Source organism: Hypomesus nipponensis, chromosome 12, assembly GCF_054491055.1.
Source record: "Hypomesus nipponensis isolate SF chromosome 12, ASM5449105v1, whole genome shotgun sequence".
Classification (NCBI taxonomy): domain Eukaryota; kingdom Metazoa; phylum Chordata; class Actinopteri; order Osmeriformes; family Osmeridae; genus Hypomesus; species Hypomesus nipponensis.
The window spans coordinates 5,402,799-5,418,340 of NC_140372.1; the positions used below are offsets into that span (position 1 = coordinate 5,402,799).

Here is a 15,542-nt window from a genome sequence, read left to right on the forward strand (position 1 = left end):
TATGATCTTCTCCCGCCCCTTGCTTGTCCCGCTCTGGTCCCGCGGAAGCGTCACTGTGGCAACGAGAATGTTTGAAAATGAATGTAACTACAGGTACGTGCTAACCTAGACTGAAAGCCCACTTCGACTTGCTTATCACATAGTACTGTAACTTTAACTACAAACTTGCATTTTGTGTGTACTATCAAATCTGTATACAACAAATTCATGGTTGTCAAGTTAAAAAAGAACATGCCATGCTAACGTTTTAGTTAGAATATATCTAGTTATAGTTATGTTTTCATGTAGCTAGACTACCAAGCCAACTAGCTAACCTAGCTGTAGAGCTAGTTAGCTATGTAATACAAATGAAAAACGTTATGTCACTGCCTACTTTAATATGTAGATAACACTGTGTACACACACAGACCAGACTAGATAAAAACATTCCGGTTTAAACATCCAATATTGATTGGGAAATTAATTTTCATAATGTGGGCAGTTCAGATAACTACTGTACAGTAGCGAGATAATCACTCGTAGCGATAGTGCTAATACTAGTAGGTGGAAGCCTAACTGTAACTATACATCGTATTCCTAATTCAGGCTCATAGTACCTTCGGAAGTATGTTAGCTAGCTCGTGACATTGTTATTCATCTGTCTACCTAATGACAATTCGTTTATTTTAAACTCCACAGCCCTGTTTTTCATCATAATAAAGGCAATAATGTAGGCTCGTTTCAAGATGGCACAAGCGGCACCAGAGAACTTTACAGAAACTTTCAGCAAGAAGATCCATCTCCCATTGGGACAACTAGTGGAGGAGACCAGAAAAATAGCTGATGTTCCCAATCACCTTCTAGAAACCAGTAAGACCAATATATATTTTTTCCCAACCCACAATAGCCTCATCAATACACTGAACAACTATTGACCTCTATGGCAGACCTTGTACAAGGATTTTCTCTTGTGTCATGTCAAACAGAAATAGTCACATATAGGCCTACATGTGAAATTCCTTTAATCATCTCTTCTGATATTTCAGAAATCTGCACCAAGTTAAAGAGCAACAGTGTAATCCATGCAGAACCCTCAGAGCTGCACTTCAGCGGTTTTGAATTGGGGAAGGATTACTGCAAGATATTGGTTAGTGAAACAATGAGATTTATCCGACCATCCATTGAATGGCAGAAGGGAAGATGAGGACATGCTACGGATTGAAGATTGATTACTTGAAAATGGATGCGTGCATGATTCTGCAATTGCTTTGGATGTTTTTCCCCAACTGTATGAGCTATGGTTATGAAATTGTCTCTCTCCCCATCTCCCCCTCTCCCTCAGAAATTAATCAACATCTCCTCTGAAGTGATAAATATTCATATTCTTTCTACACAAACCAAGTACTTTAAAACAACATATTCCAAAAAGGTATTTTAGGCTGATTGCTGTCATGAATTTCACATATTCTCTTGATTAGTGTGGATTTTGATGTTGATGAATCCCCTTCACTCTAATTTTGCCTAGTACCGACTAGTCCCAGGACTCTCCTACACTTTGAAAGTGCAATTTTGTCCTGACGAATGGCGGTATTTTTATGACTGCATTCAAGTTCACTGTAAGGTATGAATCCATCTCTTTTACCAATGCTTGGTTAACATGGGTGCATACCGTCTTGTCCGCTAGTTCATGTAATCTTCCCAGCTGGAGTTTTCAAGAGGGATATCCGGTGTTTATCCTATACGTCACGTTTATAATAAATGTTTCTGTCCATGGTGGCTTTGAGGATTGACTGTTCACGTCATGATCCTACTGAGTGATAGACACAGGAAGCTTTATCTCATGCTATGTTCCTCTCCTTGTAGGAAGAAGACAATCTTGTCATTCCAGTTCATGCTTACCCCGTAATTGATGACCTACATATACCCCCCCACATCAGCCTCCCTGCTGTTCCCCTGGGAGAGAGGTGACGTAACAGAACATGCCGGACCTGTTCGATACATGTACTCACACTCTGAAGTCTAGGGAGTCAGATGGCTGAGCGGTGAGGGAGTCGGGCTAGTAATCAGAAGGTTGCTGGATCGATTCTCCGCCGTGCAAAATGACGTTGTGTAAGACACTTGCCTCGAGGGGCATGTCCCTGTACTTACTGTAAGTCGCTCTGGATAAGAGTGTCTGCTAAATGACTAAATGTAAGTCTGGACTACTGCCTTAGTGTGAGGATTCATTTCCATTCTGTCTGTTAAGGACGTTAAAAAACAAAACTCCTCTGACATGACGAATAAATAAATCGATTCGAAAGCCATTTTTTTATTCAAGCCTTTGCCCCGCGTCAATAATTAAAATGGAATTTCAGTTTAAATATCAACTGAACTCAGTTCACACCATATTGACCCCGACACACAGTAGATTTGTAGTATCGATCATGTCGAGTGATTAACTGTATTCTCATAGTACAGTAGAGAGCCTTTGAGCCAATCTCTCATCTTGGCTCAGTCATTCTGATCTCTAGAGATCACGTCTCTGCTCTCGAGTCTGTCGCCCTGGCAGGCCTGCTTGCAGTGTGTCATCTAGGCTCAACCCCACAGCTCACTGGCTCTGTGTCACCGTCGTACTATCTGGTTACACCTGGGGGAGCAAACAGGAGACGTGATAACCACCGGGATTGTTGTGAAGAGTAAACACTGATCTTGTTATCACGCTCATGTAACGCGTCATAAATGTGTGTTTGGTTTTGATTTATGCAGTCCGTGCTGATTGAGGGCATACTCACTGTAGAGACTGTTGGACTCGGATCACCTCATGTGTGGTCAGCTTTGTGGTGTGCAGCTGGTCTTGTGTTGTTCCCCATGTTGTTTGTGTTTGATTTCACTTTTCAGAATCTGTCACGTCATTCCGCTGAGCTGCAGCTGCCCTGTAGACTTTGAATTCCAGGTGTTCGTCCTCCAGTCGCACAAGGCCTTCTCTGTCGAGCCTCTCACAGGTAACTGCTACTGCAGGTGGACACACCACTCCAGGGAAGCAGATTCCTCCCTCCCTCCCTCCCTCCCACACACACACACACACACACACTTTTTATTAAGAAAAGGATATTTGACGGCCTCATCCTCAGTTATAAAAAAAACAGCTGTCTCACCTAAATACGAAACCAAACCTATGTCCCTGCCTCAGTCTGCACCTATAACCAGCCCTTCAGATTTTGTCTCATTACCTGATATACGCCCCCCCCACCCCCTCTTCATCGTCCTTGCTTGTGTTTGGACAGAGTTTTTCCACTGTGGACATGCTCAGATTGTGTAGCTGCCAAGACGACAGAAAGCAGGCAAGGACACAGTGCGTTCTGCAACAGAACTGCCCTATTTTGTGTCTGGCATCGACTGTGACGCTTGCCAGGCAGGGATACTAGACTCCCGGACATATTCAAAGTGTTTCTCTGAATGACAACACGAGCACAGTACATTTTTCCACTGGTTGATTAGGGTCTCCATTAGACCTGACATTGCTGCATCATCAATGACCTCTTCATCATCATCCTTTTTAACACTATCATCATCATAATAATCATCAATATCCTTCGCATCGTAATTGGCGTGGTCATTTATCCTCGTCATCAACCCTGCAGAAATAATTTACCTGCATTAAACGTACATTTATTTATCAAAAGCATCCCGTTGTGACGAGGCCTTAAACGTGAGCGCTGTCTGATTCCAGGGGTGATTCCTGCCAATGGGAAGGTGGACCTGACTGTGGCGTTCAGTCCGTTTCAGTACGGTACCTCTCAGCTCACCTTCCAGGTGGTGCTCTCCCAGTTCAACTCCAAGCCATGCGTCTGCAGCGTGAGTGGAGGCTCCGCACCGCGCCTGGCCATCAGGTGAACAGCTCGCTCCACCAACAAACACCCCGCTTCCTTCTCAACAGCCCCATGCGCATAAAAGAGCACAACTTAAAAGCATCCTCACAAAGTAGAAGTTCAATTTACAGTATCATAAAGTTTTTTAAGTATATGCGAATATACAAAATCCGTTCATTTTAAGTACATTTTCATCTGTATGATTTTTTTGTTGTTGATATATACAAAAAATGTATTTAGCTTATTTTATTGTATTTAACTGGACTGTTTTTACGCTTTGGGCTACGAGGCACATGCCCCAAAACGTGTCAGAGCTGAGGGTTTTTAAGACGAGGTCAATCAAACCCTCTTCCTTGTTGCCGCTTCAACCTGATACTTTGTATTACCATCACGCTTCTATAAACTGCTGATAAGAAGATTGTTCTTGTTTTTTTTTTGTTTTTTTTTAGTCTTTTATTTGGTTCCCATGAGAAAGCAGGTGTAATCCATCAGAGAGAGTGGAGATGTCTGGCTGTGCTGCGCTATCTCCCTGGGAAGTTAATCATTCGTGAGGCCAACGGGCTGAAATCTGATACTGGACTGATAATCCTTCAATGGCTGCGTATAGGACCCAATAATTCCATGTTTGATTTCCCCCAGACTCAAATTAAAACAGCCATCGATACCTGCTATTTCTCTGCTTCTGCCTCAAAATATGATGTAATAAAAGCAACTTGAGCCTCTTAGTACAGTGCTGTTGTGTGTAGAGGGAGAGCTTTGAAACCAAGCCCCAGTAAGTTATTAATGTACTTAAGTTACATATTGATGAGCTAATGTGGGTAAGAATGTGCATTGAGCTGTTTGTGTGCATGTTTCTGCTGCAGTCACAAGGAGAGGGGTGAGGGACAGGTGAGGTCAGCTGACAGAGGGAGGCATCCTCCTAGCCCTCCCAAAAGACCTCCGACCACAACCCAGCTCAAGCTCAGGTCAATACGCACTCCTGAAAAGCCAAAGGTATGTAAAGTTTTTTTTTTTTTCTTTGTGGAACTTTCTGGAACCCGTCGATGAAATAAATATATGTTTTAAGAAATACCTGGCCAAGATATCAACAGCGGGTATAACATGTATAAATATTAAACAGTACAGCATTAAAACATTCAAAAGCCAACACATGCAGTCCTCCTCCAAGTTGACTGTCACTTGCTGTATTCACTCAATTCAAGAAAAGCAATGATAGTGAAATGATAGTGATCGATAAGGATAGTGATCTCACATAAGGATAGATAACTGTCTTAGGTTAGGGGTTCACAAACAGCATAAAACACACACCCATGAAAGACTTGCAAAAATGATTTATAAATACCTCAAGGGCACACAGATCATACTTTATTATTTTTGAGCTTGGCTACAGTGTGTGTGTTTCTCTGTGTTGGTGGCTACAGCCTGTGACGGAGCACAGAGATGCCCAGCTGTGCCTGCAGAAGATGCCAGATCTGTCCACTCACACAGGAGTGTCTAAACTGCTTCAGAAAAAAATGGACAAAATGAGCATTAAAGACCTGAGAGATGGTATGGGGGCTGTTAAGGCCAGATCGCACTGCCCCAACATGGTCCAGCAAACACCAAACATTCCACCGCTGGCGGTTGGGTTTAGAATGTTTGGAAATGTAACTGTCATTTTTACACTGCCCCAACAAACACCCAAAAGAACACTACATCCCAGTTGGTCACTATGGTGATCATTGTTAAGTACTCCTGTTTATCGTGTCCATGTTCATGTTTGTGAGTGTTATGTCTGTTGTTGAAACTGGAATTGGGTTTTGTTTTGATGTTAAGCCATGTCCCAGAACAAAGTGAGCGTCCTGACCAGACAGATGAAGGCTGTCATCTTTAAGAACAAGATTCAACAAGACATCCAGGAAGAGATGTCTAATCACCTCCGATGGTGTGTGTGTATAAATCTGCCTGCATGTTCAGATAACTTGTTATATGTCCATCAAAGTTTAATGTTGTCAAACTGTGTAGTGTGTAAAAGTTACGGTACACAATGCCTGTTTTTGATAAAGGCAAGTTCACCTTGGGAAGGAGCCCGTAACAGCTAAGAGCAGGATGCAGATTCTGGAGGAGAGGGAAATGGCAGATGATGAGTATATGGTAAGATGAAGATGATGAAGATAACCATTGAGATTTACATTTCTATTACTTCAATTATATTTAATATATAGCACAAATACCACTTGGTGCTAAAATGAAACTTTTATAACGTCTCATTGTAGAAGTAAGAAGTAAAAGAAGGATATGTTCAAATTCAGCGGTGGCCCTTTTCAGAAAATATGTCCAAGCTCTGTCTGTGTTTGTCTCTGGCCTTCTTGAAAAGCAGAACAGTTGGCAGGACATTCGTGGACACTTAACAGCACTTCCTCTCCCCCTCTCTTCTCCTTTTGTTTACAAGGCTATATTTACCTACTTTATACTTTATGGGAATCTTTTGGTTAGGTCATGAGAGGAGAAGCACTTGGTTATTTATTTATGACATAAACTCCTTTCATGCATCCCGTCTTGGAATCTTCTGTTCTGGCCCGAGCCTGGGCAACTACTCTCTCAGACTCTCCTGGTGACCCTAATGTGGTTTATATCCCTCTGCTTTCTGCCCATGTCCTAGTTGCATGTCTGCTTGTGTCTGTTTCAGGCCAGTAAGGGAGTGGGGAGGAGGGAGGGGGACTGTGCCAGCGGCCCGCTCCAGCTCTCAGTGAGGAGGGTTGTACGCAACGCAGGACAGGTGTGCTTCCAAAAGCTTCACACATAAACTGCTGGCACTATCTGAAATGCGTTTGTAAATTGTGCCCTGGGCATCTTTACCTGCCATCTATCTAGTTCAATATCTTGACAGTCGGTTGTTTCATGTGTGTTTTGTGTGTGTGTGTGTTGTGTGTGTGTTTTGTGTGTGTGTGTGTGTTGTGTGTGTGTGTGTGTGTGTGTGTAGATTCCACAGGCACCAGCCAGCTTGCTAAACGTGGGAGTCGACTCTAGCGCTCCGCTGGAGGTCAAACTTAAGGCTCTGCGTCTCTTCCAGCAGGTGGCCCGGAAGGTACCTCACCCTCATACTCCATTGGCTGGCTTCTCTCACTCCTGTCCCTCCATTGGCTGGCTTCTCTCACTCCTGTCCCTCCATTGGCTGGCTTCTCTCACTCCTGTCCCTCCATCGGCTGGCTTCTCTCACTCCTGTCCCTCCATTGGCCAGCTTCTCTCAGTCATATTGAACATACAGGTTTCCCTTGTAAACCACAGTTCACAGCACACATCCTAAGTTGTTTTAGTGTCGGCGTTCCACAGCAGAACACAAACAATCAAGCCAACATGTCTGTTTACCGTCAGCGGTTATCTATTTGTCACGGACCTTCTTCCCAGTTTACTGTTTGCAAATGTTTCCCAGTTTACACAATGCGCAATACAATAATAGATGTGTCAATACGTCAAAACAATATTGTGAAAGAATATGTGTGCGTTTGTTTTCTCATGAACCCCTTATGCAACAATTCATCTTCCAATTCTGATTATCCTGAAACATAGTATTCAGATGTTTGACACAGATTTCTGGATTGTTTGTCGGCTTCTTTTCCGTTCGAGATAATCTCCTTCATAATTTGACTGCTTAGTGAGACAGACAGATACAAAAATAAAAGAGACAAAAAAAGATCAATAATCGATCGGAGACATAAAGACATCAGAGGATCAACAAGAAAAGCAAAAACCTAAGACATCACTTTCCTTATGGAAACACAAAGCAGGAGGAACTTGGGGATGAACCCCCGAGGTCTGTCTTAGACATGATGCCGATCAGGTGTTCATGTGTTTCTGAACATCAAGTGTTTGTGTGCGTGTGTGTGCATGCGTGTGATTCAATGGTTTCTAGGTTGTGATTGGGTGCCGCATGAAGAGCAGATTAGCTTGTCTGAGGAGGCTGATCCTCAGCATGAAGACTCAGTCCACAGCAGAGAGAGGTACCCTCACTCCACCCTCACTCCACCCTAACACCACCCTCACTCCACCCTAACACCACCCTAACTCCACCCTCACACCACCCCCACTCCACCCTAACACCACCCTCACTCCACCCTAACACCACCCTCACTCCACCCTAACACCACCCTCACTCCACCCTAACACCACCCTCACACCACCCTAACACCACCCTAACACCACCCTCACTCCACCCTCACTCCACCCTAACACCACCCTCACACCACCCTCACTCCACCCTAACACCACACATTAACACCCCACCTCTTAACACCCCACCTCTTAACCCCACACCTTAACACCCCACCTCCCTCTCCCCACCACACGTGTTCCAGTGGAGGAGAAGAGTCTTGATCCTCAGTGTGCTTCAGGCAGTGTGCGTCCCTTCTCCTTCCCCATCTTCAACACTCCACACATGGCATATGAGCTGGTGAGTGGGCTGGTTTGTTGCTGCCTTGCACTGTGTCTCATTAGAACTGAGATGTTACTACTGTTCACCGTGCCTGGTGGCTGAGATGTGGTAACTTTGCACGTCTCTGCTCCTGTCTTCAGGCTCCTAGCGCTCTGGGCGTAGTTCCTGTGACGCCCATCGACGTGACGATTCAGGCTCATGCTCCGTTCTTCAGCCTCAAGGTAGACCATCATGTCCCCTCAAGGTAGACGTCTAGATAGACCCTATGTCCGCTCTAGGTAGACCACCATGTTCCCTCTAGGTAGACCACCATGTCCCCTCTAGGTAGACCACCATGTTCCCTCAAGGTAGACGTCTAGATAGACCCTATGTCCGCTCTAGGTAGACCACCATGTCCGCTCTAGGTAGACCACCATGTTCCCTCTAGGTAGACCACCATGTTCTCTCTAGGTAGACCACCATGTCCCCTCTAGGTAGACCACCATGTCCGCTCTAGGTAGACCACCATGTCCCCTCTAGGTAGACCACCATGTCCGCTCTAGGTAGACCACCATGTCCGCTCTAGGTAGACCACCATGTTCCCTCTAGGTAGACCACCATGTCCCCTCTAGGTAGACCACCATGTCCGCTCTAGGTAGACCACCATGTCCGCTCTAGGTAGACCACCATGTCCCCTCTAGGTAGACCACCATGTTCCCTCTAGGTAGACCACCATGTCCCCTCTAGGTAGACCACCATGTTCCCTCTAGGTAGACCACCATGTCCGCTCTAGGTAGACCACCATGTCCGCTCTAGGTAGACCACCATGTCTGCTCTTGGGAGACCTCGAGATACACCCCCTTATTTATCTTACATGACAGGAATCGGGTTGATAACATTTTTCAATTCTGTAAATGTGTTTTGTTTCTGATATCTTATTATTTTCCTGGGCCATTTCTGTGAGAGTTTTAACATTAGCAGTCTGGAACGTGGTCCTGATCTGCAGGTGACCCAGGTTAACTGTGTCGCTCTCCTAGGTTCCCCAACACTACAAACTCATGGGCTACCAGCCAGTGTGTCCTTTAGAGGCAGCAGCCAATCACGTGCCCCCGGGCTTCCCCAGGACGCTGCGCACCGGAGCTGAGGTGAGGAACAGCCCTCCGAGGCCTGAGGTAACCACGGCGACCTGTAGCAACATAAGAATCCAGAGGGATGACCTTGGTGTTTATGGGATGGATCTGATTTTATGATTTTCCCACGGTTGATGTCTGTTACATCACTCAACTCTCTTCAGAGGTCAACACCCGCCAGTTAGATCCCATTAGATAAACACATGTCAGGCAGGGCGGTCTCACATCTTCCCTCATCCCTCCACAGTCTCTGCCTGTCTCCCAGCCCCAGACAAGGAGCAGTTATGTAACCAGGTCAATATTCATAGGGGGTGGCCAGAGGGTTCCAGTAGTTACTGTGGGGTGGCACGTTTAACAACATTGTTTTCTTTTGTTTTTTTACCACGCACAGTGGGTTCAACTGCTGACGAGCGCCGGTGCGGCGCGGCGCGGAAGTCTGCTCTCAGAGTGTCCAGTTGCTGCTCTGTGTTGTCCTCTGCGTCTTCGCTGACCTCCCTGTCTCCTCTGCAGGACGAGCTGCTTCCCGCCGTGTTGCCCTCCGCAGAGCTTGACCAGACAGCGGCGTGTCAGGATGCCCACGGCCTGACCTTCACAGCCCCCCAGGCCCTCGTCGACCCCTCCTACTCACACCCCCTACGGATCTTTGTAAGCCCGCCAACACCCCAGTCTGCTTGTAGGGGTTTTCCAGGACACAGTGCTCTCCTGTAGCCTGGATTCATTGGTTTTACCCATGAATAATGTAGTCGCCCTATGCTGGATCATAACAGCTAAGAATCAATGCCGTGAGTGATTGGTTTTACCCTTGACACACTTTTCCCTGGCTGGACTCTTGAGATGTTGGGGGTTCTGTTGTGCAGAACCCAGCTCCTGGACTGCACGCCTTCAAGATGACCCCTCGCTACCTGGAGTGTGACCCGGAGTACCACCTGTGCCCGCTGCCCAGGTACACGGTGCAGAAGAGCCAGGTGGCGGGCGTACACACCCCCAAGACCCAGAAGAAGTTTCTAGACAGAACGGTGAGACTTATTCTTGAAAACGCCTGCAGAAACAAACATAACAAACCTTTTTGCTTTGTAGACTTGAAAATGAAACATTCCTTAGAACCGGATCGGCTTCTCCTGTGATCCTAAGCTCATTGCGATGCTTGTGTTCACACACAGGATGTGATCCCCGGGGTCATGACCTGGAAGGAGTTCCCCTCAGCTGCCCTGGCCTCTTTCAACCACCCTACTCTCACCAGCTACTGGGTCCCGCGCAGGTATAACATGTACACTGCTACACTCCCAATGATACACACACACCAGGCTCACACACACACACACACACTAGACACACACACACACCAGACACACACAACACACACCAGACACACACACACACCAGACACACACACACACACACACCACAGCAGACTTCATCTGTGGTGCATAGAGCTGTATGATCCAGCCCTCAGTGCCAGTGTCCCTCTCTCCAATGGAAATTCAAAGATGAATGTTCCGTGTCTGGAGGAGTGGGTCTGTTCCCTGTAGCTGGGCCTACGGACGTGCGAGCCAGGGGTCACCACGGGTTCACCCAGCCCGTCTCTGTTCTTCACCAGTGTCCAAACAAGCCCTGAGTGAAATGCAGTGTGTATAGTGAAGATATACTGCCCGTCTATAGCCTCCCAGGTCCTGGGATCCACACTCTGGAAGGGGCTGTGTTCATACGCTGGATGAATGGTAGCCAGGAGCCAGACACTCTCAAATCATATCTGCTCGTCTGCTGGTGGTATTTTAATCCTCGCTTGGGTTTTTTTCACCAGATAAGATGTTACATGACTCATTTTAGGCTGCGATTGTGAGGACTTAGTTCCCTAACTGACCTGTGTGTGTATGTGTGTGTGTGTCTACACACACACATAAATACCAGTTACGCCCGCAAGTAAACACACGTGCACCCACTCACACACATAGGAATGTGTGCATACTGTATTTCTGCAGTGTAAAACATGATGTAACCTATAAACAGTACAGATGACCTTGCTTGTGGCACCCATGGTGTGTGTGGTGGTCCAGGTGTGACCCCTTCAGCAGCGAGCTCCTCCCTGCCCAGGCCCCAGGCCCGCCCCTCAGGGGCCTCCCTGACCACATCAGGCTGGACCTGCTGGATGGACCGTAAGCACCTACACACACACACACACACACACACACACATCCCTGCAGACATCCCTCCAGAAACCCTTTGAGCATGAGAGCCCGCATGTCCACCTAGAGAGGCAGGAGAACAGCCCTCCGCCCCCCCTAGCCAAACTGCCAGTCAGTAACCAAAGCCCTGTGGTCGTCCTGCCCCTGGCCCCGGCCCTGGCCGGCCCTGTGGGGTGTGTCCCCCAGGTGTGAGAGCGCAGCAGGGATCTCTCTGACCCCAGAGATGGTCCGAGCAGCGTTCCCCATGACTGAGAGTCCTCCCTCCAAACACACCAAGAAGGACAGCCACCAGGAGGACACCAGGTGGGTCTTGGGGTCTGGCTGGGTCTGGGTGTCTGGGTGGGTCTGGATGCCTGGCTGGATCTGGTGATTACCTTGGTGTAATGCCTGTGTGTGTCTGTGTGTACATGTGTGTTTCTATGTGTGTGTGTGTGTGTGTGTGTGTGTGTGTGTGTGTGTGTGTCTTTGTGCGTGTGTGTCTGTGTGTGTCTCTGTGTGCGTGTCTCTGTGTGTGTGTCTATGTGTGTGTGTTTGATGTTCCCCTCCCCAGAGACTTCCGAGAGCGGCAGCTGGAGGTATCTCTGAGGTGTCAGACCAACAAGCTGGGCTCCAGGGTGACAGCTCGACTCAACACGCTCTGGGCTGTGGCTGGGGCCAGCCCCTCAACTGCATCAAGCAAGAAATAGCTCTCCATCATGAAACACTCTCTCAATTAAACTTTGATGACGTTTGACGCTTGATTCTAATTAATTCACCCACAATACAGTACACCCTGGGAGTCATGCTGCTATAAACCAGCTCCATCTCTGTTCTGTCTTGATCAGATTTGATTTGATAGTTCTGTTTCTGTATAGGATATGAAGAAGGATTGTTCCTACCATGGTTTCTGTCCTTGTGGCCCTACAACTGTTCATTTGGGTGAAGCTTAGTGGTTACAGCATGTGACTGCAGCGGTCACAGGTTAAAATCTCCCTCTGTATGTAGCTTTGGGTTAAAGTGGCTGCTAAGTGGACACATTGTTATACAACTCATGTCTCGTCTCATCTTCTAGTCTCTGCTGCTGCTTCGGGAGTCTAAGCAGGGGTGATTATAAGGCCCCCAAAACACTGTTTCCCACAATGCAATAGAAAAACTACCATCAGACACATTTGAAAACGTACAGTACTTTTACTTTTTGATTGGATGACTGTTATGACAAAATGAACTGCATTTCCTCAGATTGAATTGTTTATCTTCTTATCAGGATTTAATAACACATTGGATGTGACAGTAGACCATGATCACAGGCCAGGTTTTGGTTCGAACTGGGTTTACTTACTCATGTTAGATGTTGATGGATGGTAATCTTAAAGTAATATATGACACAGTTCAACTCTCACTGTAATTGCTTGCACCACCAGCCTTTTCCTTTTGTGACACTGTTGAACCTGTTTATGACTTTATGAGTCATCATAGTCACTCATCTTGGGAGACGGGCAAAACTGATAACAATTTAATCTGTGTCTTATATCATCTCGCATGTCTGATGAAGATGATGATTACTTTACAGGCATCCTTTCTGTAAACATTTCCAAGAAATGTCAATATTATTTCTAATGCTTTTTGTGTTTATGTGAACAAGCACAGGTTTGTGTGCCCAAGTCTGTACATAGATTTTTTATTTATTATAGAAAAAAATAAAAATACTAAATATTTGACCAGATGTGCAATATGATCAACTTTGTTTTTTTTGTAATGGAAAATCGCAATGACGTCAGTTAGCTAGTTGAACAGGGATATTCACTCTCTTAAATGTCAGGATTACATTTTGGTTTAATCCCTAAACTTCTCATTTTAAGCCCTCTGCATTGTTCTCTGCCCTCTGTGTCTCACATTGTAGTGACAATGAATTGGCCTGTTGCCTAAAAGTATAAAAAAAATACAACGGTTCGGTATTTCCTGTATAGGCTATCAACTCACTCTGGTCGATGTGTTGATAACCATAATAACAATAGCATAAACTTTAGTTTATTATTAAATTAGTTTAAAATACGACCAGTCATGCAGGAATATGTCGCTTTTGATTTTGGAGTATTTCTCGTCACCTCAGTGATGCAGACGGATTTACGCCAGAAAAACAGAGGGGCGAACGTCCCTTTGTCTTTTGTCTTTGAGCACAAGCTTGAAAAGCTTGATCTACATAAACTGGATTGACTGGTAAAATTATTTTCGTGGAATCAGAGTTTATCATGCTGGTAGTGATACGTGGAGATGCTCTTAATGAGTTGTTACAGTAAGATGCTTTTATCAACTGTTTGGACCAGTGAAGTGAGCAAATTGCCCTTTGCAAACATTGGAATCAGGCGGGTTTTTAAAAAGAGACGCTTCCCCTAGTCTTCTGACGCAGGCAGTTGAAGAGACAGCCCTATGGGATTAAGGGCACTTCCGGAAATATACTTGATTGAATGGACTGAAGTGGAAACCAATATTCACATCTGATTTGCGCTTTCTGTACAAATGTCATCTGCTGATTGTTCCCTCATAATGACCACCAGATGGCGGTAGAGCCATCAGCATGTTGCCTAACATGGATGCAAACTGAGATAATGGCTTAGTGTGCATGCACAACCACCTCAAAGAACAAGAAACATGTTCTAATGGAGATCATTCATCACTCTTTCTTTTCATGGATTTCATCCAAAATATCTTTTTTTTTTCAGAACAGCTGTGGATTTAAAGAAAAACACTGACAAATATGACCATTTGTTACCTGGTTTTCTTAACATTTGCTCAGCATCAGTAATTTGACATGTGTGTTTTCAGGCATAATGACAAGGTTCTCAGTGTAGCACAGCTATAGAAAGCTTTCAATTAAAACAGGCATTGGGATATGGGATTTAGCTGTGGTTTATAGTCTGCTTGGGTTTCATCAGAGTAGGCTTGGGGATTAAGCACATAGGACCTGCTTAATCTCAACCCCAGATTACAGTGTTCTCCGAAGGCCCGTGTCTCTAAGGCTATCCCATGGAGAGATAGCGAGGCGTTAGCGGGCGTTAGCGGGCGTTAGCGTTTGGCAGTGCACGTCGCCTACATCGGCTCACACAACACACAAATCTGCTGTCAGGTAGCTTATGTGAGTACGCGCGCCGGTCAAATGTGGATGGATGGTAAATCTGAGAGGAGAAAAAAGGAAGTCATTAGTAGGACACCATTGGCACACCCTGCTGTACAGTAGAGTACAGTGCAGTCCAGTTCACTCGCCATGAACTCACTGCTGAGAGATTTGCCGGGTTGAGGGCAAGAGCTTTTAATGATGGCCCACTGGGTGTGTTGCTTGCAGGGTTTATCTGGCATTGTTGGGCCACGACTCAGTTTACACGACAGCGCCTTACTGACACACACACACACATCTCCCTACACATCCACCACACACACACACACACACACACACACACACACACACACACACACACACACACACATCAACCGCACGGACACATACACTGCACCCACACACACACCTATACCACACACACACGTAGACACATATTTTCTTGCTTGCGAGGCTGCACGAACGACGCAGATCCGGTCACTGATTCAAATAGAATCTTATCAAGGTTTTAGTTTTCTCTTTATCTATATATCTGTTCTCTCTATTCCCCCTGTCTCTCTGTACCGTTTCTCACTTTATATGTCTCTCCACCATCTTTCCCCCTCTCTCTGTCAACCCCTCCCATCCTCCTCTCTCTCAGCTCACCCTCCTCTCGCTCTCTTTGTTTTTCGCTCTCTGTTTCTCGCTCTCTCTCTGTCTCACCCTCTGTTTCCCTCTCTTCAACCGTGGATATTAATCGCGAGTACAGACATGCCACGATGCACCAATGGAAATAATCTGCCAAAATGACGGCGGCACAGCTGGTGGAGAATCCTCAAAGGGTCACCTTCATCCTCATCATCAGGGTCCGTCTCCGGCCGGGGGCGGGGCGGAGACGCCCGGGGGGGGGTCATCAGAGTGTCACCCAGTGGCTTTTTGGAA

The 15,542-nt window shown here is 46.1% G+C and overlaps 1 protein-coding gene across 3 annotated transcripts; it reads left to right on the forward strand.

Annotated features, from left to right (window-relative positions):
- The first annotated feature begins 4 nt into the window (after positions 1-4).
- Positions 5-13,226, forward strand: cfap221 (cilia and flagella associated protein 221). 3 transcript variants are annotated; one of them, XM_084667801.1, is made up of 24 exons: positions 5-93; positions 679-849; positions 1,026-1,126; positions 1,322-1,408; positions 1,505-1,600; positions 1,843-1,943; positions 2,857-2,960; positions 3,689-3,848; positions 4,691-4,820; positions 5,249-5,375; positions 5,643-5,751; positions 5,873-5,960; positions 6,496-6,585; positions 6,790-6,894; positions 7,720-7,807; positions 8,162-8,256; positions 8,379-8,459; positions 9,255-9,362; positions 9,858-9,992; positions 10,205-10,363; positions 10,508-10,605; positions 11,402-11,500; positions 11,717-11,833; positions 12,081-13,226. In XM_084667801.1, the coding sequence occupies exons 2-24, from the start codon at positions 726-728 to the stop codon at positions 12,214-12,216; spliced, it is 2,538 nt and encodes an 845-aa protein (XP_084523927.1). In that variant the 5' UTR covers positions 5-93; positions 679-725; the 3' UTR covers positions 12,217-13,226. The 3 variants fall into 3 exon arrangements, 2 of the variants coding, with proteins under 2 accessions (XP_084523927.1, XP_084523928.1); XM_084667802.1 differs by lacking the exon at positions 5-93 and adding an exon at positions 98-142; XR_014724735.1 differs by lacking the exon at positions 5-93 and having other exon boundaries at positions 149-849; positions 11,355-11,500; positions 12,081-12,216.
- The last annotated feature ends 2,316 nt before the right edge of the window (positions 13,227-15,542 follow it).

What these genes read in the sequence shown, in the direction of transcription:
- cfap221 (XM_084667801.1), top strand. Translation starts at nt 726, where the DNA reads ATGGCACAAGCGGCACCAGAGAACTTTACAGAAACTTTCAGCAAGAAG. An exon ending in GCATTCAAGTTCACTGTAAG is followed by an intron (nt 1,601 to 1,842) that starts GTATGAATCCAT and finishes CTCTCCTTGTAG; the next exon opens with GAAGAAGACAATCTTGTCAT. An exon ending in CTCTGTCGAGCCTCTCACAG is followed by an intron (nt 2,961 to 3,688) that starts GTAACTGCTACT and finishes GTCTGATTCCAG; the next exon opens with GGGTGATTCCTGCCAATGGG.